The sequence below is a fragment of the Hakea prostrata genome, chromosome 8 (genome assembly GCF_041222555.1).
Source record: "Hakea prostrata isolate BN-2017 chromosome 8, UWA_Hpros_2, whole genome shotgun sequence".
Classification (NCBI taxonomy): Eukaryota; Viridiplantae; Streptophyta; class Magnoliopsida; order Proteales; family Proteaceae; genus Hakea; species Hakea prostrata.
The window spans coordinates 47,630,308-47,653,325 of NC_142607.1; the positions used below are offsets into that span (position 1 = coordinate 47,630,308).

The following is a 23,018-nucleotide window of genomic DNA, read 5'->3' on the forward strand; positions in this document are numbered from 1 at the left end:
AACGAACAACCCAAAATTAAGTCAAATTGGCATTGACCCCCTAAAATATCTCTTAATTTCGCACAATGGTGCACCTCATTATCAAATTCTATTAATTTATGGTTAGATAATTTCACATTGCCTTTAGTCTCTTGTAACATTACGATGTTGCTCTTAGTAAAATAGAATCTTAAATTCCATTTTCTTTCCTCCTCCTTAAGTCATTTTATATTATATGATATAAAATATAGAATAAACAACTTAGGGTATATTTATCGTTTCCTCTAACTAATTAATGGTTCTAACGGAAAAGGAGACAGATTGTCAATTTGACGTAGTATTGAAGTGTCTGTACTTTTTGCCAATTATCTTGGAATGTCCCTCAAATTTCTTTTTTTTTTTTCCTTTCAATTTTTATGGTCTTTGTCATTCAAGTAACTCCATGGATAAAAAGACAAGGACTTGTGAGGAGGCTTCTAATTTTTTGGATTTTCAAAATTTTTGAATAATTTATCCACTATTAATAATAAGAGTAAATTACATATACACTCATATGTCACACACCCTTTTACGTATGTACTCCTTGAAATGTGTTCTATTACAAATGCTCCTTTGTTCCTTTTTTTTTTTTTTATTTTTTTTTTTTTTTTTTATCTTTAATTAGAAGAAGGGCAAGAAAATGCCTAGACATCATGAGTACAAACTTCAAGGAGCCAATGAATGGAATTAGACCAGACCGTCTTACTTGCCAAGGATAAGGCCTTCCTAGCTAGAATATCGGCCACCGAATTAGCCCATCTAGACACAAAATGAACTGACCAAGCGGGTTCACTATCAAGAAGCTAACGAATATCCTCCACCACCCAAAAAACATCTGATTCGACTGGGAGAAAAGGGTCCACATAGCAACGAATAAGGCTCGGGAATCGTGTTCAAACAAAACTTCTTTTAAGCCTTCATTCTTGCTCCATAGAAGCACCTCCCTTAAAGCCAGAGCCTCGCCGGTGAAGATACTCGAACATTCCACTGGAATTGAAATAGCAGTGAGACAAGAACCTTCCGGATCTGTGAGGACAAAGCCCATACCTGCACCCGGGGTTCAATGTGTCGGCGATATATCGCCCTGTCGCTGGGGGGCGACATGACTCCCCCGAGCGACACGACATTTACCATATGTCGGCAATATATCGCCCTGTGTCGGCGATATATTATATCGCCGACAAGTCGATATATCGCCGAAAAATCGCGATATATCGCTACATCTTGAATATATAACAGCCTTTCGTTTGTTTTTCGCCGATTTTTCGTTCACATTTTGCCAAAGGGACATAGGGCCTCTAATTGTGTCCGTCGGCAACAATATGTGAAGCATGAGCCATACTCAACATAATTGTATAATGAATTGTAAACTTTAGTACATCTCTTTACTAATTGTGTTAGTGTATTTGTGTTCTCTTTGCATATTTACATTAGTTTATATAAATTTTCCAAACTTCCAGTTTTGCCCGCATATAGCCGGACATGTGCCAATTATAAACTTTAGGTTAGGTGATGTTTTAGGTCAAAATAACACTCCCAATGTGTTTATTGGCCTCAAATTAGGTTACACGTCAAATTTCAGGTCAAAATGACCTGAAATACCCTTTGTACCAAAAGTCGGTCGACTTTCGGCAATATGTCGCCCATGTCGCCGTGTGGTTGGGGGGCGACACGGCAACATGGGTCGACATTTCGAACTCTGCCTGCACCAATTTCTCCTTCTGCCATCGAGAAATCAGCATTCACCTTCAGGAACCCTGCAATTGGCGGATCCCAGACCCTATAAATACTCACCGGTGCTTCTCCTAGAGTTCCTAACACCAGTAGTTTTAGATATAAAATATATATTTACTCTTGAAAATTGAAACAAATTTCAAGGAAAGAGTGTTATATGGAATTTTAGAAAAATAGAATACATGCTAAGTCATCACTTAACTCAATTATCCAATGATGTATACGTAATAGGTTAAATTCAAAGGGAGATAAACATAATAATCTATAAATTCAAAAGGTATAATATATAAATGAAAAATTCAACAACTGAAATGAACAAATTTTTTGGTAGAAACTAGGTTGTTGAGTGAGTGAGAATCCATTTGACGAATGGGTTTGAATCAAGATTTCAATTGTTGGGATTTTGTTGACCTATTTGGTTCCATGGTTTAGATTCCTTGTCCAACAAAAATGAACCCGTAGAATTTGACTCGGTAGAGGAATTTAATTTAGTCCAGTCAAACTCGGAATTGTAGAATGGAATTTAATTGGATTTCGACCTGGTCAATTCCTAGTCTGAAATCGGTTTGTTTCTCAGGTTCTAAATCCATTTGTAAACCATCATACCAATTTGTCAAAGTTTTTTCTTTTGGTGAATTTGAAAAATCCATCCAATATTCAAAATTCCAAAATCGATTAACACGTGAATTTGAAAGAAAAATGAAATCCCCTTAAATTCAAAGAGTTTTTCTTTTTTACCAATGTTGGTCGCTTTTACTATATATATATTATGTGTGGGTCCTAATCAAACTAACATCGTTAGTCGCTCGTTAAGTATATTCAAATTCAAATGTGGAGAGACCAAAATACCCTTAAAATTATTTAATATTTTCTATTATATATATATATATATTTTTCCCTTTTTTCTTGAATACCATATAATTAACGCTTAATGACCAATTTTATCTTTTTAAAATCATATATTAACACAATGATTAAATAATATAAGAGACATTTTGGTCCCTCTACAATTGAAATTTGAATATGCTTAATGGCAACTAACGGTGTCGGTCTATGGTTAAGACCTACACGTAATATATTGCACTAAAGGGACCCAACATTAGTTTGTGGTCTATTAAAGGGACCCACACGTAAAAAACTCTAAATTCAATCATGTTCTAGATAAATTTTTTTCTCCTTACTCATAAGAAGAGACACTCTAAATGGAAAAAATTGTTGTCAAACCCCCCACCCCACCCGCCCACTCAAAAAAAAAATGTCATTTTTGACGTGTTACGCGTAGATGAAGTCTGGGAAAGACCCTAACTTGGGAATACCTAGAGATTGTATCAAGAAGAAATCAAAACTCTAGCATCATCTATCTCGAGCGAGAAACTTAGTATTGTATCTGTAGTCATGGTGATTGTCATTATCAGGGCGAAATCGACAACCCATTGATGCTTGATGTGATAGACAGAGATGAAATTTGGGCTAGCATGGAAGAACCAATAGATGTCCTACCTTAGGCAACTAAACAATTCTTAATAATAGATGCTCACTTTCTTCCTCTAGGCTCTACAATTATTCAATTTTGAGTTCTAGATATCTCATATGGTGAAATAATATTGTTTTTATTATCTGACTTGATTGTCGAAGACAGTTTAGTGATCACCCCACTTGGCTCGCACTCACTATTTATTTCTATGAACGAGTTCTGAATTAATCTCTAAGAATCAACCATGGTTCATGGGTCAGACTTGGATGTAAGATAACCTAAAAAAGGAATTTTGAACTGAAAATGATGGAATACTTTTCAAAATTCCTTTCATGTACATCAGACTTTTCAGCACCCCAACTTGGTGACCTTATTTTTTTGGTAACCTTTCAACTTCGTGACTTTATTATTTATAGTTGGATCATCTCATTGCTTTGAAAAAGGAATACATATATGTAGCTTTTCAAAGCTCATTCTTGTTCTCATTGTTGAAAGTAATAAAGCTTAAAGAAAAAGGGTCGGCAGAAGGGTTTTTTCTTAGAAAAAAAAAGTAGAAGTTACAATATTATGGATGTTCTCTAATGCTTTTGATAGTGCTGTTAGCTGTTAGGGTTTTAATGTTACCAATATGGATTGAAATTTCTTTTCTTTCTCTTATTCTTGTCAATGGAGATATAATATTTATAATAATTTTTATTTGTTATTGTGCGGATATCTTCAATGTGGTTTCGGATCCTAACATGCGTGTAGTTTTTTCAAAACCTAGCTGCTGGGTTTGAAAAAAAGTCATTAGTCATATTTTAATGTATTATCTCATATTCTTTTTCCACATTAAACCACTTGGACGATTAGGTTAAACAACTACGTGGTGGAAATTTACACTCTAATTCAATATTGATTTTATTTTTTTTCCACGGTGAAAAAGGAACTACCCACAAATTAAAAGGTCAAAAAAATACCATTCCCACATTTTAAAGTTATTGTGGCATAGAATCTTTATAAAAGAAATGATTCTAATGGGCAAAAGAGATACAAGAAGAACATGCTACAATGGTGAAGGAGAAGAATTGATGCCCTTGGTTGTGACAATAATTTCTGAAGAGTGAATTTCAAGGTTGAACTTGATAGATAGAAGAGGTTTTTGGCTTTTCACCCCAAAGCTCATACCTTGCTTGCCTCCAAACCCTAAGAAATCTGTGAAGGAGCTGTAGAAGCGCAAGGCCAAATTAGCCAAGCTACGGCTTAATTCATGATATTTTGAGACTTATAGGCCCCTAGTCCTAAAAATTCAAGGCTTAAAAAAGTTTGGTGGCAGTTTATTTTATTTTTTTCTTTTTTCTGGACCAAAGGCGAAGATATTATATTAAAATATTAGGAAATACAAAAATACAATTATTGACGGAAAAACCATCTCCCACGCATGTCTTCAAGGACAAACCTATGAAGCTTATTGGGAAGACTGCTCATATCCAAATAAAACTCATCTAGAACTGACATTAAGCACAGTGGTTGGTTTCATGGACTTAATGAATCATGCGATAGTGAACGAAAGAACCCTTTAGCTCAGGTACGTCTTCTAGCACATCCAAGGCATACCAAGGTGGATCCCAGACACCATGAACAACCTGGAGTGCATTAAGTGAGTCAAATCGCACCTCAATCGAGTCAAAACCACGACGCATGGCCTCTTGAAGACCCACACAAGTTGACTTAGTTGTCGTTTATCCCCTCTTACCCTTTTCTTTTCCATTTTCTTCTGATTAAATCATCTATGTCTTGAAGGTGGGTACTTTATGTTTTTTCAATTGAAGGATGAAAGTTACGTGGATTATTTAAATATACACTATCATATGTCGCACATGCACGTTATATGTATACCACATAGAAGGGCAATCCAAAACCTCATTGTTCTTGCTGTCTCTACATAAAAGACTGTCACCATTGTGCTAGAGGCACATCCACTACGGTTACAATCAGATGCTATTGAAAATTTTTAGTAATTGTTGTACGATAGAAATACAAATCCTATCTAACAGTAGCAGTGAGTTTGCACTTATCTAGACTCTCTTACCATGTTAAATCACGAATTCAAATTTGAATAGCGTTCAAGTGCAAGTGATTCTTCGTCATTTAAATATGAATTCGAGTTTCAAGTCAAATTTGAATTCGTGATTTTATGTGGGTGAGACAATTCGAATAAGTGCAAATCGATGTGGATTAAATCCTATCTTATCTCTAACATTGTGTAATGTGATCCATGATTTTTATTGGTGATTTTAATTTTGGATATTATTGTTGTTCCCCTCTGTTATAGCTTAATTACTACTTCATCTCTTATACTTTTTAAAATTACTAATTTAACCTTAAACTTTACGTATAATTATTGTTGCCCCCACCGTTAAACTCTGTTAGTTAAATGATGATGTGACAGCTTTAATTTATTTAAAATTTTCAAAATAATTCTAAGGTTTTATTCTACTTATTTATATTTTATATTAAATTACATTATTATCTTAGTAATTAGGAAAAAATTAACCCTGATTTGGTAGTTCCTCATTTTTTTTAGCTTTTTTTATTTACTTTTTAATTTGATATTATTTTTTATTAATTACTTTCTAATTTGATATTATTTTTTATTAATTACTTTCTAATTTGATATTATCAATTTTAGGAAGTTCCTAACTCCATTAAGTTTTCATTTATTTACTATCTAATTTGACGTTATCAATTAGGAAGTTCTTTATCTTAATCGGAGAAAAAAACAATAATTTAGCTAGTCTTTTTTTTTGGAATTCAAAATGATAAGAATACAAGCGCAAAATTGGTACTTGAAATGATTTTTTCTAAATGAGGATAATATTGTGTTTAAATTTCTTACTTTAGAAGGACAAAACAAACATTAAACATTCAAATGTAACGATCTCTTAACACTATTAGAAATGAGAAGAGCAATAATAATTTCTAAAGAGCAGGGTCCTTTTAGTAATTAAGCTATAATACGGGAAGACAACAATAATTATCCCTTTAATTTTTATAGTTGAAGATGCGTACGATTCTAATTTTATATTTTTGCATCAACAAAAATATGTTAGCATCAGTGATTTCATTATATAACACTAGAACCCTAATTGCACTCCGTCACCCTTCAACATGGTGATAACTTAGCATTACCTCGACTTCCTGGGGTTGCATTGCCTCTGACTGAAACCACATCTGCTACCCTTGCAAACTTGTCTGTTGAATTCTCTTGGTTTGATTCAAAAGTCAGATCCCGTCATTCTCTTACCGTCTGGGGAATCCTTAGCCTTTACTTCTCCACCCAGTCTTTTCTTACTAGCTGTCCTATCCCTACCAACCTCAATTGTATCCTTTGTTGGGAGGTAACATGAGACTCAAGTATTTTTTATTGTATGGTATAGTGATGAGTGACAATTGACATGAACTACTTCAGAGCTAAAGTATGGAACCCATATCCTATGGATGATGAAATCTATCCTCAAACCCTCACCACCACACAACACACACATAGACTCTCAAGATGTTCTATTTTCATTATTTTTGAGAAACTTCAGGAATATCTCTTAATTTCGCACAATAGTACACTTCATATATCGAATTCTATTAATTCATGATTAGATAATTTCATAATTCTTATATTGCCCTTAGTCTCTTGTGACATTACGATATTGTCCTTTGTAAAATAGAACATAAATTCCATTTTCTTTCCTCCTCGATGAGTCATTTTATATTATAAGATATAAAATATAGAATAAACAACTGAGGGTATATTTATCGTTCACTCTAACTAATTAATAGTTTTAACGAAAAAGGGAACGATTGTCAATTTAACATAGTATTGAGGTATCTATACTTTTTGCCGATTATCTTGGAATGACCCTCAAATTTCCGTCTTTTATTTTTTTCCTTTCAATTTTTATGGTCTCTGTCATTCAATTAACTCCATGTACAAAAAGACAAGGACTTGTGAGGCGGCTTCTAATTTTTTGAATTTTCAAAATTTTTGATTAATTTCTCCACTATTAATAATAAGAGTAAATTACATGTACACTCATAGGTTGCACCCTATATATATATATATATATATATATACTCTTGAAAATTGAAACGAATTTGAAACAAAGAGTATTATAAGGGAATTTTATTAAAATAGAATACATGCTAATTCATCACTTAATTCAATTATCCAGATGATAAAGGTGTATACGTAATAGGTTAAATTCGAAGGGATATAAACATAATAATCTATAAATTCAAAAGGTATAATATATAAATGAAAAATTCAACAACTGAAATGAACAAATTTTTTGGTAGAAACTAGGTTGTTGAGTGAGTGAGAATCCATTTGACGAATGGGTTTGAATCAAGATTTCAATTGTTGGGATTTTGTTGACCTATTTGGTTCCATGGTTTAGATTCCTAGTCCAACAAAAATGAACCCGTAGAATTTGACTCGGTAGAGGAATTTAATTTAGTCCAGTCAAACTCGGAATTGTAGAATGGAATTTAATTGGATTTCGACCTGGTCAATTCCTAGTCTGAAATCGGTTTGTTTCTCAGGTTCTAAATCCATTTGTAAACCATCATACCAATTTGTCAAAGTTTTTTCTTCTGGGGAATTTGAAAAATCCATCCAATCTTCAAAATTCCAAAATCGATTAACACGTGAATTTGAAAGAAAAATGAAATCCCCTTAAATTCAAAGAGTTTTTCTTTTTTTACCAATGTTGGGTGTCAGTCTGGTTAAGACCTACACGTAATATATTGCACTAAGGGGACCCAACATTAGTTTGTGGTCTATTAAAGAGACCCACACGTAAAAAACTCTAAATTCAATCATGTTCTAGATAGATTTTTTTTCTCCTTACTTATAAGAAGAGACACTCTAAATGGAAAAAATTGTTGTCAAACCCCCCACCCCACCCGCCCACTCAAAAAAAAAATGTCATTTTTGACGTGTTACGCGTAGATGAAGTCTGGGAAAGACCCTAACTTGGGAATACCTAGAGATTGTATCAAGAAGAAATCAAAACTCTAGCATCATCTATCTCGAGCGAGAAACTTAGTATTGTATCTGTAGTCATGGTGATTGTCATTATCAGGGCGAAATCGACAACCCATTGATACTTGATGTGATAGACAGAGATGAAATTTGGGCTAGCATGGAAGAACCAATAGATGTCCTACCTTAGGCAACTAAACAATTCTTAATAATAGATGCTCACTTTCTTCCTCTAGGCTCTACAATTATTCAATTTTGAGTTCTAGATACCTCATATGGTGAAATAATATTGTTTTTATTATCTGACTTGATTGTCGAAGACAGTTTAGTGATCACCCCACTTGGCTCGCATTCACTATTTATTTCTATGAACGAGTTCTGAATTAATCTCTAAGAATCAACCATGGTTCATGGGTCAGACTTAGATGTAAGATAACCTAAAAAAGGAATTTTGAATTGAAAATGATGGAATACTTTTCAAAATTTCTTTAATGTACATCAGACTTTTCAGCACCCCAACTTGGTGACCTTATTTTTTTGGTAACCTTTCAACTTCGTGACTTTAATTAAAGCAGTAGCAAATGCTATTCCCACTTACACAATGTCAAATTTCCTCCTACCAAAAGACATGAGCAATAAATTATCTAGGCAAATTCGAGACTTTTGGTGGAAAAACAAAGGAAATTCAGGCATAAACTGGATAAACTGGGAAACTCTGTGCCGTTCAAAGAATCATGGAGGAATGGGCTTTCGTGATCTCCATTCTTTCAATAAAGCTTTATTGGCCAAACAGGGATGGAGATTAGTAACCCAACCAAATACATTATGGGCAAGAACTATGAGGGCCAAATACTTTAAGGATTCTACTTTCCTTGAAGCCCAGATTCCAAAAAAAGCCTCTTGGGGTTGGAGAAGCATCATAGCAGGAAGGGATGTCTTAAACAGGGGACTTCTAAGGAGCATTGGAAATGGTTTATCAACGAGGATTTATAGTGATCCTTGGATTCCACTCGTGAATTCCCATTACCCGGTGCAAACTCCACATTTACCTGGACCATTACTTGTCAATGAACTGATTGATTGGTCCAAAAGAAGTTGGAAATTTAATCTTTTAGATTCACTATTTAGTCAAGAGGAAAAGAAAGCTATATTAACAATCCCAATTATGACACAGGAAAAAGAGGACCATTGGGTGTGGGTTTTTTCAAAAAATGGTGAATTTCAAGTTAAAACAGCATATCATTGTATTCAAAATACCACCCCTGATATGGGTCTTTCCAACTATTCAATTTCAAGAATAAACTGGGGTAGAATTTGGAAAATTAAAACATTACCCAAGATTAAAACATTCATGTGGAAAGCTGCACATGAGGGAATAGCTACCCAACAAGCTTTATTTGAAAGAAATAGTAGCTTGACGCCAATATGCTTGTTATGCACATCCCAGGTTGAAAGTGTAATGCATGTTTTATTTCATTGTGACCATGCAAAAGCTTGCTGGAGGGCTTCCCCGCTACGGATTGATACATCAGAATTTGTGGGAAATAGTATGCATGATTGGTTAGATTTTTTGGACTACAAATTCCATGGATGTAATCAACGTGATATTGTTTTTACTATTTGCAGTATTTTATGTTGGGTGATATGGAATGACCGAAATGAAATGTTATTTCATGGGAAAAATCATTCTCTTACCCGTTCTATTAATTGGATGTCGATTATTAAATGAAATTCGTGGCTTCAGGAAAATGTAGCGGCCAAGAGTCGGTTGTGGTGCAGCCCCTATTTTCAGGTTATGCAAACGATTTGGATGAAGACGATAGTCCTGTTCGGTCCAGCTTCAAAGTTTTTACGGATGCATCGTGGGATCGACTCTCTCAAATGGCGGGGAGAAGTTGCATTATATGGAGCCCCGCAGCCGTTTATTTGGGCAAAAGCATCTTTTTGTTTTGGTTTTTCAAAGAATCGTGATGGAGCTTGAAGCTATTAGGGATGCTGTTTTTGCAACTCTTGATTTGCAGATATCGCAGGTTATCTTTCACTCTGATTGCCTTCCAGCCATTAAGGCCTTAAATGGCCAAACTCAGTATTTAGACTGGGTTAGTTGTGGGCTGGTTCAAGAAATTAAAAGGCTGTCAGGTTGCTTTGATTTTGTCCGTTTTGTTTTTGTGAATCGATCTAGAAATCATCATGCTGATTTTCTTGCCAAAGGGGCTAGGGCTTTTCAGTTAAGTAGAGTTTGGAATGATTTGCCTCCTATGTGTATTGTTAATCCTTCTGTTATCCCCTCTAGATTTAATCTAGAGGCATTTCAATGAATGTCTATTTGGCCAAAAAAAAAAAAAAAAAAAGACTTTATTATTTATAGTTGGATCATCTCATTGCTTTGAAAAAGGAATACATATATAGCTTTTCAAAGCTCATTCTTGTTCTCATTGTTGAAAGTAATAAAGCTTAAAGAAAAAGGGTCGGCAGAAGGGTTTTTTCTTAGAAAAAAAAAGTAGAAGTTACAATATTATGGATGTTCTCTAATGCTTTTGATAGTGCTGTTAGCTGTTAGGGTTTTAATGTTACGAATATGGATTGAAATTTCTTTTCTTTCTCCTATTCTTGTCAATGGAGATATAATATTTATAATAATTTTTATTTGTTATTGTGCGGATATCTTCAATGTGGCTTCGGATCCTAACATGCGTGTAGTTTTTTCAAATCCTAGCTGCTGGGTTTGAAAAAAAGTCATTAGTCATATTTTAATGTATTATCTCATATTCTTTTTCCACACTAAACCACTTGGACAATTAGGTTAAACAACTACGTGGTGGAAATTTACGCTCTAATTCAAAGTTGATTTTTTTTTTTTACTATTAAAAGATAAAAAAAAAATTTCCACGGTGAAAAAGGAAATACCCACAAATTAAAAGGTCAAAAAAATACCATTCCCACATTTTAAAGTTATTGTGGCATAGAATCTTTATAAAAGAAATGATTCTAATGGGCAAAAGAGATACAAGAAGAACATGCTACAATGGTGAAGGAGAAGAATTGATGCCCTTGGTTGTGACAAGAATTTATGAAGAGTGAATTTCAAGGTTGAACTTGATAGATAGAAGAGGTTTTTGGCTTTTCACCCCAAAGCTCATACCTTGCTTGCCTCCAAACCCTAAGAAAAAATTTCCATGGAATCATGCAAGGTGAGAAAATCTTCATGAATAATACCAAACACAAACACAAGGCTGACACCATGAATGGTGACTTAAAATGCTTCTATTGAACAAGAAACCAAATATAATGTGGGAGGATCATGTGTAAGATTTCATGTTCACACATATGATTGAGGCTTGGCAACCAATTTTTTTTCACCCATACACCCTATCTCTACCAGCCTCTACCAACCCCAAGCCACCGCCCATTATGAAGCTAATGTTAATGGTGGGTGTCTTGGAATTTCTAGAAAACCTGCTCAACCTGTTAGGGTTGAAATTTAATTTTCAAAGCATTGATCACATGAAGCTATCATAGATTATTTTTTTAGTAAAGTTATGTGTAAATGTAGGTAATGGTGTCCATAAATTTTGGAGGCAAGGGGGTTTTAATATAATCATATTTGTGGAGTTTGTGTTTTGGTGTCTAATATTAATAAAAGTCAACTAACAATAATTACTATTTAGTCTACTTATTAATGTTATACTTATGAATAATAAATAACCGTAGATGGACATAATTAATTATGTTTTTAATGAAAATTTGAGAGTATTTTAGATATAAAAAAATATATTCATTTTTCATGAGTTTATGTTTTTATAATAATAGTAGATAGTAGATAGCAATATGGGTAAAGTCCATTGAGCCAAGTTAACAATAGTCAACCGAGTCCAATCCAGTTCGACCTAAGTTTTGGTCGGACCAAGAAATGAACCAAGGTGCGCCAAGTAACGTTTGCCTTTTGAGTAGCAAGCAACCGCCTTAAAACTAGGAATGAGAATCCTAATCAAGTCAGGAAGATCGAATTGTTCTTAGAGTATAGGTCGGACTCAACAGTTGTAATGTCAGCTAAACACTCCTTCTCAACGAAGGAGACTTAATTACAGAGTACAGGTCGAATTCAATCACTGCATAACCAAGGTAACTTCCCAAACTATAAATACCCATATCCTCACGGGTTGTTAGGTACGCATTTTAGAATCATTCCTAGCAACCTGCTTACTTCACCCAAGTTTGGGTACTTGACTAACTTGATTGCCAGAGGCCTTACTCGATCAACCCAGTTGAGCACGTTCTCGCAGGTACACTTGATTGTGTGGTCGAACAAATTTTTGCAGCAACAGATAGTATGATAATACTAATTAAAAAAATTGCATGTCACTCATTCTGCTATTTGCACAGACAACAAAGCCATAAGAGAAGCCATTTGAATGTGGTGTTGTTAGAATGCCTCAAACAAACAGAAAATACCATAAGTCCTTTGAAGTTGTTATGAATTATATCAATTTGAGGGTGAAAAAACTCATGAAGTTTAGCAGAAAAACTTCTTGCCAAATCCATGTATGCTTTCCAGAATAAAGAACAGTAAAAATTACTGTTCCCAATGATAAAGGAAAAATATAAACTGGTCAAAACCAGTTCGGTTGAACCCGTATCAGTTCGGTCAGACCAATCAGGTCGGACCAATCCGAACTGGTCAAAGTAAAGTCGGCGGAATAGTAAGCCGTATTCCAAGAAGACAATGTTCAACTGAAATCCAACTATTGAGTAGGATTCAATTACTGAGATTCATATTGCCGACTAACTAATGTTTGAGTCCCAGTTAAACTCTTATATAGAAAAGCTATAAAAATGTATGATAACACAAGAGAAAGGTACGTTGAATAGAACTATCACTATTTGTATTATTATTGTTCATTATTTTCTTATCTTCCTTAGTCGGATTCCTAACTAGATCGTCGGAGGTGAAAACTCGACCTCTACGGTTGAACTCATTCTTGCAGGTTCAACCGGCTGAAGGGACGAACAAGATTGTGCAGCAACACCCAACTACCAAGAATTCTAGAGATGAACAATAAGATACTATCTTCTAACTAATTCTCTTCTCATTTCTTTGGTTGCTTCTCTTCTCTTCCTGTCTGCAGTAAGATAGTTATTGGACATTCTTGATTTTATTCTCTCACAAAAGTCTCCCATGCATTCAAATCATTCATCATTTCGAGATTGAAGGAAGGGTAGAAGAGTGTACAAAACCTCAGAAATAAGCCCATTTCAGTGGAAGCAATACCTGGACATAATGCAAAAGCTCAGAATTAGAAGACAAAAGACATAAGCAAACCACCAGAGATCCTTAATTTTTAAGCTAAAACGGCTGCAAAAACAATATATATAATACAGTTTGCATAGATTAGGAAAGATAGACAAACATTTGTCAGTAAATACAAACAGACACATCAAATTATTGTTTTGAAATATCAGACTTTAATAATAAACATGAAATTGAAAATCATAGAGGGCTGGTAGGAATTTAGGAAAGATTTCTTTCAAGGGTATATGAATCTCATTATTAGTAACCAAAATGCAAAAATTAAAAATTCAAAAAATTAAATATCCGAAAAAAAATAAATAAAGAGATAATAGACAATAAAATTAAAGGTATTTCAATGAAAAATAAGTATTAGAAAAAGATTTGCCACCAAAGAGAAGTACATGTTTTTATATAATAGTAAGAAGTATGATAATATGGTCAAAGTCACATTGATAAATAATGAAACATCTTAGGGCTTGTTTGGTTACATGAATTCAAAGATTTCAAATCTTTAGATTCACAAATGGGAGATTTATACCTGTTTGGATGTGTAAATCTTTGGATTTATGAAATCTACAAATTTATTTTTTTATACTAAAAACGTGAATCTGTAGATTTATGGGTATAAGGTGAAATCCAGAGATTTCATCTCTACTATAAAGTGTTAAACATTTGCGTTTCCTTTTATTCAATGGAATAAGCAATTTGAATTCATCAAGAGTTCTATCTCAACAAAACTCAAAACAAAAAAATAATAAAGATAATAGTTGTATCAAGTTTCAAATTCAAAAGACTTGTATACCAAATGTATCTTGTTGTAATAAAGATTCACTAAATTCAAATGAAAATTGAATCCTAAATCTAGAGGCTAATAAATTTAGGATTTCTATAAAACTTTTATATAGCAAATTACATTTACGCCCTCTGTATTTACAAATAATTGCGTCTACACTCTTATAATTATTGTTACATTTACATTCCTTATATTTTAAATTATACAATAATCAAATGCTTAGAATAACAACAAAGTTAACACTTTAAGTGATGAGTCCACATGAATTTTGTTTTCAAAATTCTCAATATTACTTTTCCTTATCTCAAACCCTTAAAAAAAAGTCATTTTCTATTATTTTATTAAATTTATTATAGTCGTGTCTATTACCAAAAAATTACTTTTTCTAAGCAGATTTTCTATAAAGTCTCTTTTAAGAGAAGAAAAAAGTAGATTCACCCTAAAAAATGACTGATTAATTTTTATTATATTTTAAATTTAATTCTATTGTAAACTTATATTGAGATAAACCATGGATAAATATGTTTTTTTATATGTAAAGCTAATAAAGCTAAACCAATGGGGTTGGTCCAAGTGGTAAGCAGCTTGGTCCGCTTAAACAAGGTTCTGGTATCGAATCATTGTGGATGCAAAAAATCCACGCTGGGAGACTCACCCACCACAACTAGGTGTGCGACGCGAGTCGAACCCCTAACCAGTGTTGGCAACCAAAAAAAAAAAAAAGCTTACAAAACTAGGCATCTATAATAAAATGAATTGTAGGGATTGTAAATGTAATTGTTTGTAAATACAGTGGGTTCAAAGTTCAATATTGAACATAGGTTGCACTGCATTCAAACTAATCTAGTTCTTAGTCGTCTTCTTCATCTTCTTCTCTTCTATCTTCTCTTAAATCCTAACTTAACAAACTACAGTCAAGAAATTGCACCATATAAATCAAAAGCACACCATCTTATACCCTTTCATTTAAGCCAATTAGGATTCAAGGTCATGGGTTTTTTTTTTTTCTTTCCCAACAAAAAAAAGTTTAAATTATAAAAAATTATAAAATTATAAAAAAAAAAACCAACATCTAAAGATATGTTAGGGTTTTAAAAAGCATGATCCAATCGAATTTTAGGTGTTGTAGTCTTAATTTTATTTCATGAATATTTTTTTGAATATGGAAGGAATTTTTAGTATTTTTTAGACTGGGTTGTTTGAGCAAGCTTACGCACACCTCAACTAATCTCAAGGAATCTGTTTAAGATCCAAGAAAACTAAATTGTTAACCTCTCATTTGTGAAGTGTTCGTCATTGCTAATCAGGCCAACCTCTAGGGGAAAGAAAGATTTATTAAGGAAAGAAGTTGTTGTAAGCATTAGCATCTGCTAATTAAGCAGTACTACAAAAGCCAAATAATTTTTTTTAGAAAATATAGAAGCCAAGAATTGATACTAAGCCAAATTGTTGGCAAATCAACCGATTGAACCAACCTTGGTAAAGAATCTACCACACAATTAGAGGTAGAGGTATAAGCATATTGGATAGTAGTAATACCGTATCCGTATTTTTTTATATTTGGATAGATTCGGATGATATTCTATCGATTTTCGGTCAACTTTCTGATGCTATTTGGATAGTTTATTTTTTTAAAAAATAAATTCTTCAAAATGAATATGAATACAAGATTAAATACACATCTTCAACTAGATGGTATCTTTTTTTTTTTTTTTATACATAAACGGGGTTAAAAAACCCAAATCAATTTAAAGAGAGCTGGTCAAACGATCCACTTGAAGGAACTCCTTTATTCCTTGAGGGGGTTCCTGAAAGAAATGCATAGGAGACTCAAATGTTGTTGTTCTCTTCGCCATCCAATCGGCAACCATATTTGCTTCTCTATTAGTATGAGTAATGATGATATTTCCATGCAAATCTACCAACTCTCGAATCGCCACAATAATCCTTGTCATCCTTCCTTGTGAAGAGTCAGACTCCATGTAAACATGTAGCATATTTCTTTCTACTCCGTAGCATATGCCTACACAAATAACATGGAGCTCAGTTTCAAGAACACTTGTCTTGGGGATTCTATGCACAAAACCTCCCAAGTACACCCCTTCGAGCTGCGAAAAACCCCTCCAATTTGATTGAAATCTTCTTTACCAATTGCAGCATCTACATTGTTATTTACCCCCTTCCCCGTTGGTCTTTTCCACTTTGCCTTTTTCTAACACTTCGTGACAATGATTGTGGATTATTTTCCAGGTCCAAGCTGCCTCCACATGTGAGTCGTATTCTTTTATCATTTCCACCCTCCTCCTAGTCGGTGAAGTCTTCTTCATGAGTATCATGATTCCCCCCCCCCCCGTGGATTATTGTGTGATGGCCAAATTGGTCGACCATCCTTTCATTGTTGTGAGTAGATTTCCACAAATGTTTAGGTAAAACCAACCCTCCTCCTAGTCGAGTGAAGTCTTCTTCATGAGTATCACGATTTCTCCAACCCCACAGTAGATATAGTGTGATGGCGAAATTGGCTGACCATCCTTTCTGTTGTTGTGATAGATTTCCACAAATGTTTAGGTAAAACCAATCACGACGATCACAATTGAAGAACTGTCCTTGTTGATTCATTGGGATTAATCGTTTCCATACTCCACTTGCATATTGGCAATCTCTAAACACATGTAGACTAGTTTCGGCTTCATGAAGAAAGAAGTCACAGAATGAGTGGTTCATGAGTCCCATTTTCCACTTCCTATCATTAGTTAGCAGCATGTTCAGACTTAGAACCCACATGAAACAAGAGATTCTTTGCAGCACCTTTAACTTCCAAATGGCCTCCCAATACCTATTATCAAAAGAAATGTCCACACCAAGACTATTGGAATCTTCTAACACTTCATATGCAGATTTTATTGTAAAACATCCATTCTGTGATGGATTCCATAGTCATACATTCTTTCCTCCGCCTGTACTTGGCGGTGGGCATGCTTCAATTTTAATGCAACAGTCAGAAGGTAATATATTTTCAAAATTTTCCTTTCTCCAACCTCCATTTTCATCCACATATGATGATATTTTTTCCTTACTCATTCCACTGGGTATATCATATATAGCTTTTGACTTAAGGTTCTGCCCCACCTCCAGCCAATTATCTTACCAGAAAAAAGTTGAAGTTCCATAGCCAACAACTAAATGATATCTCTACTGTAAAGGATAAGCCTCTGAATTCAAATTCAAATTCAAATCTACCGTAACAAACTCTATCCTCGATTGATTATATCTCCAATCGATCAAAAAGAGTTTGAGTTACAATTAAAGTATCAACAAGTTATAATTCAAAGTCAAATATTTGAAACGGATATAATTAGTTACGATGGATTTAAATTTGAATTCAGAGGCTCATCCTTTACATCTACCATTGTACTTGTGTAGATCTGGTTGGAAATTTAAGAATTTAGTTAACTTTCGTGTTTTTATTCTTTTTGGACTTTTAGTCCTTGCTTTTCTTAAATTTATTCATTATTGATTTTCCTTCGCATTTATTTTAATAGAAATTCTAGAAAAGTATTCACATATACCATATCCGCATCTTATTAATAATCAAACAAAACAAACTCAAAATGAATTTCGACTATCCATTTACACCCTTAATTAAAAGACTTGTTCAAACCTGAAATATCAAGAAAAATGGTTTTGGTTCGGTTCATTGGATTTCGATTTGGTTTGGTTTTGACACCCTAATTCGCATAAATCGAGAGATTCCATTCCAAAGTCGCAGCTTTTCTTCTTCTCAGTTCTCATCGTCTCTCTTCCTCTGCATCACAAACCATGGATCGACTTCAGTTGCTTCTGGTAGGGTTACCAGTGTTTCTCTTCTGTTCGGACCTCTTAAACATCTTCACTCTATCTCCACCACCACCGAAGAATTCTCATCACCATCCCCATCCCCATCCCCATCCCCATCCTCCGCAACAACCAATTGTTCGACCAACTCCCGATTTCCCCACACAGGTAAGACAAAATCCTAATTCCTAAATTCTTATTATTTCTCTGTATGATTTTTAGGGTAACTCACTTTTGCACCCTTTTTTTCTCAGAAAACAGGCGTTGCTGGAGACGTCGGTTATGGCAACACCATCAATATCGGTTTCTGTTCCTCCTGTTCATATGGGTATTTCCCCTTTATTTGCCTTGTTTTCGTTTAAGTTTTTTCTCGATTTGTTTGATGTTGATATGGCAAATTGCATAGGGTTTGAGCTTATTGTGTTGTTTTGGTTCTGGATTATGAAGAGATTTCAATGCGTTGACTTTAAATCAGGTGTCTTTCGTTCTAGTTATGATTTAGTGTTTGGATCATTCTTACAGAATTAAGTCATTTCTAATCATGATCCCAAAAGGAGACTATTAACTGAAAATTGTGGAAAGAGAGTTTAGTGGAACAATACAACTGGGGATATTGGCAAGGCCGACTCCTATTTTCTGGTTTTACTCTCAGATGCTTCTGGATTTTGAAATCCTCATTTTGAATTATGTTCCCATTATTTCTTATATTTTCCTTTTTCTTAAGCAGTAGTTCCATATGTTCAACCCATTGAACAAAAAGATGATAGTTTAACCCCATTCCTCCATACTGAAACTTTATGATCTCTGACAAGAAGTTAACAATACCAACAAAAAGGTTACGGAAGTCAAATTTTGTGGGTTATACAGTGTAAAATTAGAGCTGGAAACAATATCATTCCTTACGTACTGCAACATTTCTTTCATACTTTTAATAACTCATTCCTTTGTACCTCAATATTTAATTCATGTGTCCGAAAACTTTTGTGGAGTATGATTCTAGTAGGAATTAGGGTTTGGATGAAGGGTTTAAGAGTCATGAGTGAAAGTGGGTTAGGGTTTTTAATGTTTGGTGAAGATTGAAGAAGGTGAAATGTAGGGTTCCTAGGGTTTGAGTGAAGGGAAGGGGCTGTGATTTGGATAGAAGGTAAGGGCAGGGGATGGAATATTGCAACGAAAGAGGAAAGGGAATAGAGTGAGGGAATTTGGGAAAACTAGGGTTAAGGATTGGAGAAGGATGTAAACCTGAGTAGTACTAAACTGCCACAAGAGAGAAGAAAACAGAAAAGAGAGGAGGTGTAATGGAGAAATAGGGATGGGGAATGGGAGGGTTGGGTGAATAGGGATTGGGAGGTGGGATGGAGCTGCCGCAGGGTTTGGGAAGGGTAAGGGATGGGGCTGTGATGGGGTAGGGGCGGGGATGTGATGAATTAGGGTTTGGGGTTTTTTTTTTTTTTTTTTTTTTTTTTGGGGGGGGGGGTGGTGTTATCGTAGGCAAGGGAAAAGGTTAAAGAGAGGCTGCGGGAGAGAAGAAGAAAGGAGAAGGTTGGGGGCTGGGTTGGGTTTTTTTTTTTGTATCTATTTGTAGGAGAGAATGGAGTGACATCAGAAAGGTGATTCAAACTAGGACTCTCATTCTAACAAGGACTTTGGCATAACAAATCCTTGGATGGATTAAATTAGAAAGCATGAGCAGGACTAGTCTCCTTGTAGAAATTGATACGATTGCGGGAATTCCTCTCTAATTAAGACTCCTAACCTAACTGGGACTCATGTTTATCCAAAACTAAACCAAATTAAAAAACAAAGGTGGAGTTGGAAGCCTACTAACATATTGGATTCAACAAACCCTAATTTAACTCAACTTAAAACAAGAAAAAATTACCAAATTGCCCCTATTCATACGCGATCTCCTATAGGGCCGTGGGGGGTTGGGCTACCACCCTAGGCTCTGTTTTGGTCCTTAATGTGGCCTTGAATCTGGTTCACATACAATACAATGTAAGATCACAGTTGGAAGCAGAATCATTCCATTTGCACTTCAGTATTCCTTTCATGCTTTTACGGGAATTTGAGTCCTATGCGCCTCTGTGTCTGAATTTTTTTTTGTTAATTTTTTATTTCTCTCTCTGTGAGAAGAGTAAGATACTGTAATATGTTCATATGTATTCCAAGATGTCATGTGCTTCAGGGAAAGGAAACGGATTGAGTAATATTTTAAATTATTTCATTGCCTTTGACAGGTCAACTGCAATGACAATGAAGAAAATGCTAGAGACATCCTTTCCTGGTATTGATGTCAATCTTGCAAATCATCCTGCAAAGCTTCCAAAACGGCTACTTAGCAAAGCAGTACCAGTTGTCCAAGTAGGAGTTATTGGAATATTAATGGCTGGAGAACAAATTTTCCCTAGGCTGGGGTACATGACACCACCTCCTTGGTATTTCTCCTTGCGTGCTAATAGATTTGGAACCATTGCATCAACTTGGCTCTTTGGCAATGTTGTGCAATCCTTCTTGTCGAGCTCTGGGGCTTTTGAAGTTTATTGCAATGGTGAATTGGTAAGATCCTTTCATTTTATCTTGTAGACTGCTCTTCTATGCTACCCAAAATTTTCCAGACTTGTAGCCTACTGGCTAAAGATGGTCTGAACCAGCCTATGTTCACTGCATATCTTGAGCTAGACTTTGGTTGGTTGGTTGCTTTGTACTAACCTCAGCCGGTACTCTGGACATAGGCTGATAAGATTATTTAGCACATATATGTGCAAGAGTGGCTCTAGAGTATCTGTTAGTCAACACCTAGCAGCTTTATAAGGAGAAGATTCTTGTTGTAACGAAAATGGTAAATTTAGAAGTTGAAACCTTACTCTTTTGCACTTCTAAGGATTTTTTTTTTCTTCTTTTAATGAGTTTTAGATTTTGCCATTTACATAAAAACTTTATTAATTAACTTTCAGTTTTTTGAAAACCCTCCTTACTCATGCATAAAACATTGCATTTAAAGTAACTTTCAAGAGTAAGACAAAGGGCCAATCAAAAGAAGGCTAAAACTTTTTAATTTACCCAGTTGGCATGTAAGACTTCTATTTGATATCGTTTTTTATTCTATATTTTATTGAGAAGGCTAAAACTTGTTAACTTACCCAGTTGGCATGTATTGATATCATTCTTTATTTTATGTCCTATATTTTCATGGTACTACTTTGAATTTTGTATATACACCATGGGGATGTGAAATTCTTCTTTTTTCTTTTCTTTTTGCTGCTAGGAATTCACTCTGTGATCCTGGGAGTACTATTTTTGCATCTCCCTGGCCAAATTCCTCCCATGATGGGATTGCTATCTAATGGTTGATCATATTTGTTTAATTCACCCTTTGAAATGAAGTTTTAGTCCTACTAGATATGACCATAGTGAGTATTTTTGTGTGGATGTGACTTGATTTACCATTCACTAACCCACCACTCTGGATGTTGTAGGTTTACTCAAAACTGCAGGAGAAGAGGTTCCCCAGTGAATTTGAGTTGAGAGAGCTTGTCAGCCAGAAGCTGGGGGTTTCAAGAATTGTGGATGCTGAAGCTGCTTGGTCACGTTGAACTGGGAAAATGGAAATCCTTCAACAGTTGCCAAATCTGGTGCAGTGCAAGTTTAGGTGTCAAAATCTTATGTTCGATGGGAAATTTTATATGAATGAGATCACCAATTCCATGTATAAAAATTTTAGAACACGTTTGCTATCTCCAGACTTTCTTGGTCATGTATGTTATCTAAACTTACTGCTTTCTTGAACAAAAAACAGGGAGAGAAAAGAAAAGAAAAGAAAAATATCTTGCACTTCTGCATTTCTTTGTCTATCATGTTGTGCATCTTCATCCTTCCTGTTCCAGTTCCGGGCTCTGCAATTGTGATGATATGTTGGTCTGATTTTATAAACTAGCTTGACTACAAATTTTTCTTGCCTTAACATATTAGAAACATATAATGTTCATGCGCTTGTACTCGAGTGAAATAATAGTACTTACAGAGACCGCCAACAGAAAATGCTTGATTGTTCAATGGATTTGGAAGAGCATTTTGTGAAGAACAAATGTGTTCTTATGCATTGTAAGAATGGTGGGATGCTTCCAGGAAAAGCCAGAATCAAGCATGGTAACTTAAATTTCATCGGGAGAAGTGGTTGTTCTAGGCTACTGCTCCTCTTCTCCTCTTATCCCGAGTGACTCTTTATCTCTTTGGAATAAAAGTTTAATGCTACCATCTTTAAAGTGATCATGAATGGTTTGGATGTAGTAAATTTTCTGATATTTTGTATTCTTAAAATCAAGACAAGTCAAGCTCAGTGGTGTTATAGGTGTTATGGTCATTACAATCCGAATCCCTGAGTCGGAATAAGCCACTTGAGCCAAATGTAAGGTTTAAGCTTGGACCAAGATAACTCTATTGATGCTTCTCATTCATGGGACTTTTCGGAAGAGATACTAGCTGAGAATCCAAAATTTATATCATAGTGACGCACATCTGTCATCATGTGGCTTCCTGGTAGAAGCAGCGCTGGCAACGGATGTGGCGTGTCTTTTATCTAGACGTCAATCATGACATTCAAATCCGCATTAAATGCACAAAGAGTCATTAAATGCTCTAGGATGATAAAGAAGCTTCTCTCACATCCCAATCTTGCCTCGAACGCTGTTCCAGCACCTCTTAATTTCCCCAACTGCGGACTGGTGTCATGTCAGTATCAATTTGAAACTGTTTGACTCATCAACAAGATCTTTGACCGATGTAAAGATCACACGATTTTGGCTTGTTGCGCAAGCCCCTCCAAGAAGTCATCTCCACCATTCATCTCATCAAA

General features: G+C 34.8%; 1 protein-coding gene across 1 annotated transcript; it reads left to right on the forward strand.

The window, feature by feature from the left end:
- Positions 1-18,085: 18,085 nt before the first annotated feature.
- LOC149008277 (selT-like protein) lies at positions 18,086-22,120 on the forward strand. The gene is made up of 4 exons (XM_089167420.1): positions 18,086-18,331; positions 18,418-18,491; positions 20,404-20,722; positions 21,643-22,120. Exons 1-4 carry the CDS (start codon positions 18,149-18,151, stop codon positions 21,757-21,759), a joined length of 693 nt encoding a protein of 230 aa, XP_089023546.1. The 5' UTR covers positions 18,086-18,148; the 3' UTR covers positions 21,760-22,120.
- Positions 22,121-23,018: the final 898 nt, after the last annotated feature.

Excerpts from the sequence above, each read along its gene's own strand:
- LOC149008277 (XM_089167420.1), top strand. The coding sequence starts at position 18,149 with ATGGATCGACTTCAGTTGCTTCTGGTAGGGTTACCAGTGTTTCTCTTC. Across the intron at positions 18,332-18,417 it reads CTCCCGATTTCCCCACACAG|AAAACAGGCGTTGCTGGAGA; the intron begins GTAAGACAAAAT and ends TTTTTTTCTCAG. Across the intron at positions 20,723-21,642 it reads TTTATTGCAATGGTGAATTG|GTTTACTCAAAACTGCAGGA; the intron begins GTAAGATCCTTT and ends TGGATGTTGTAG.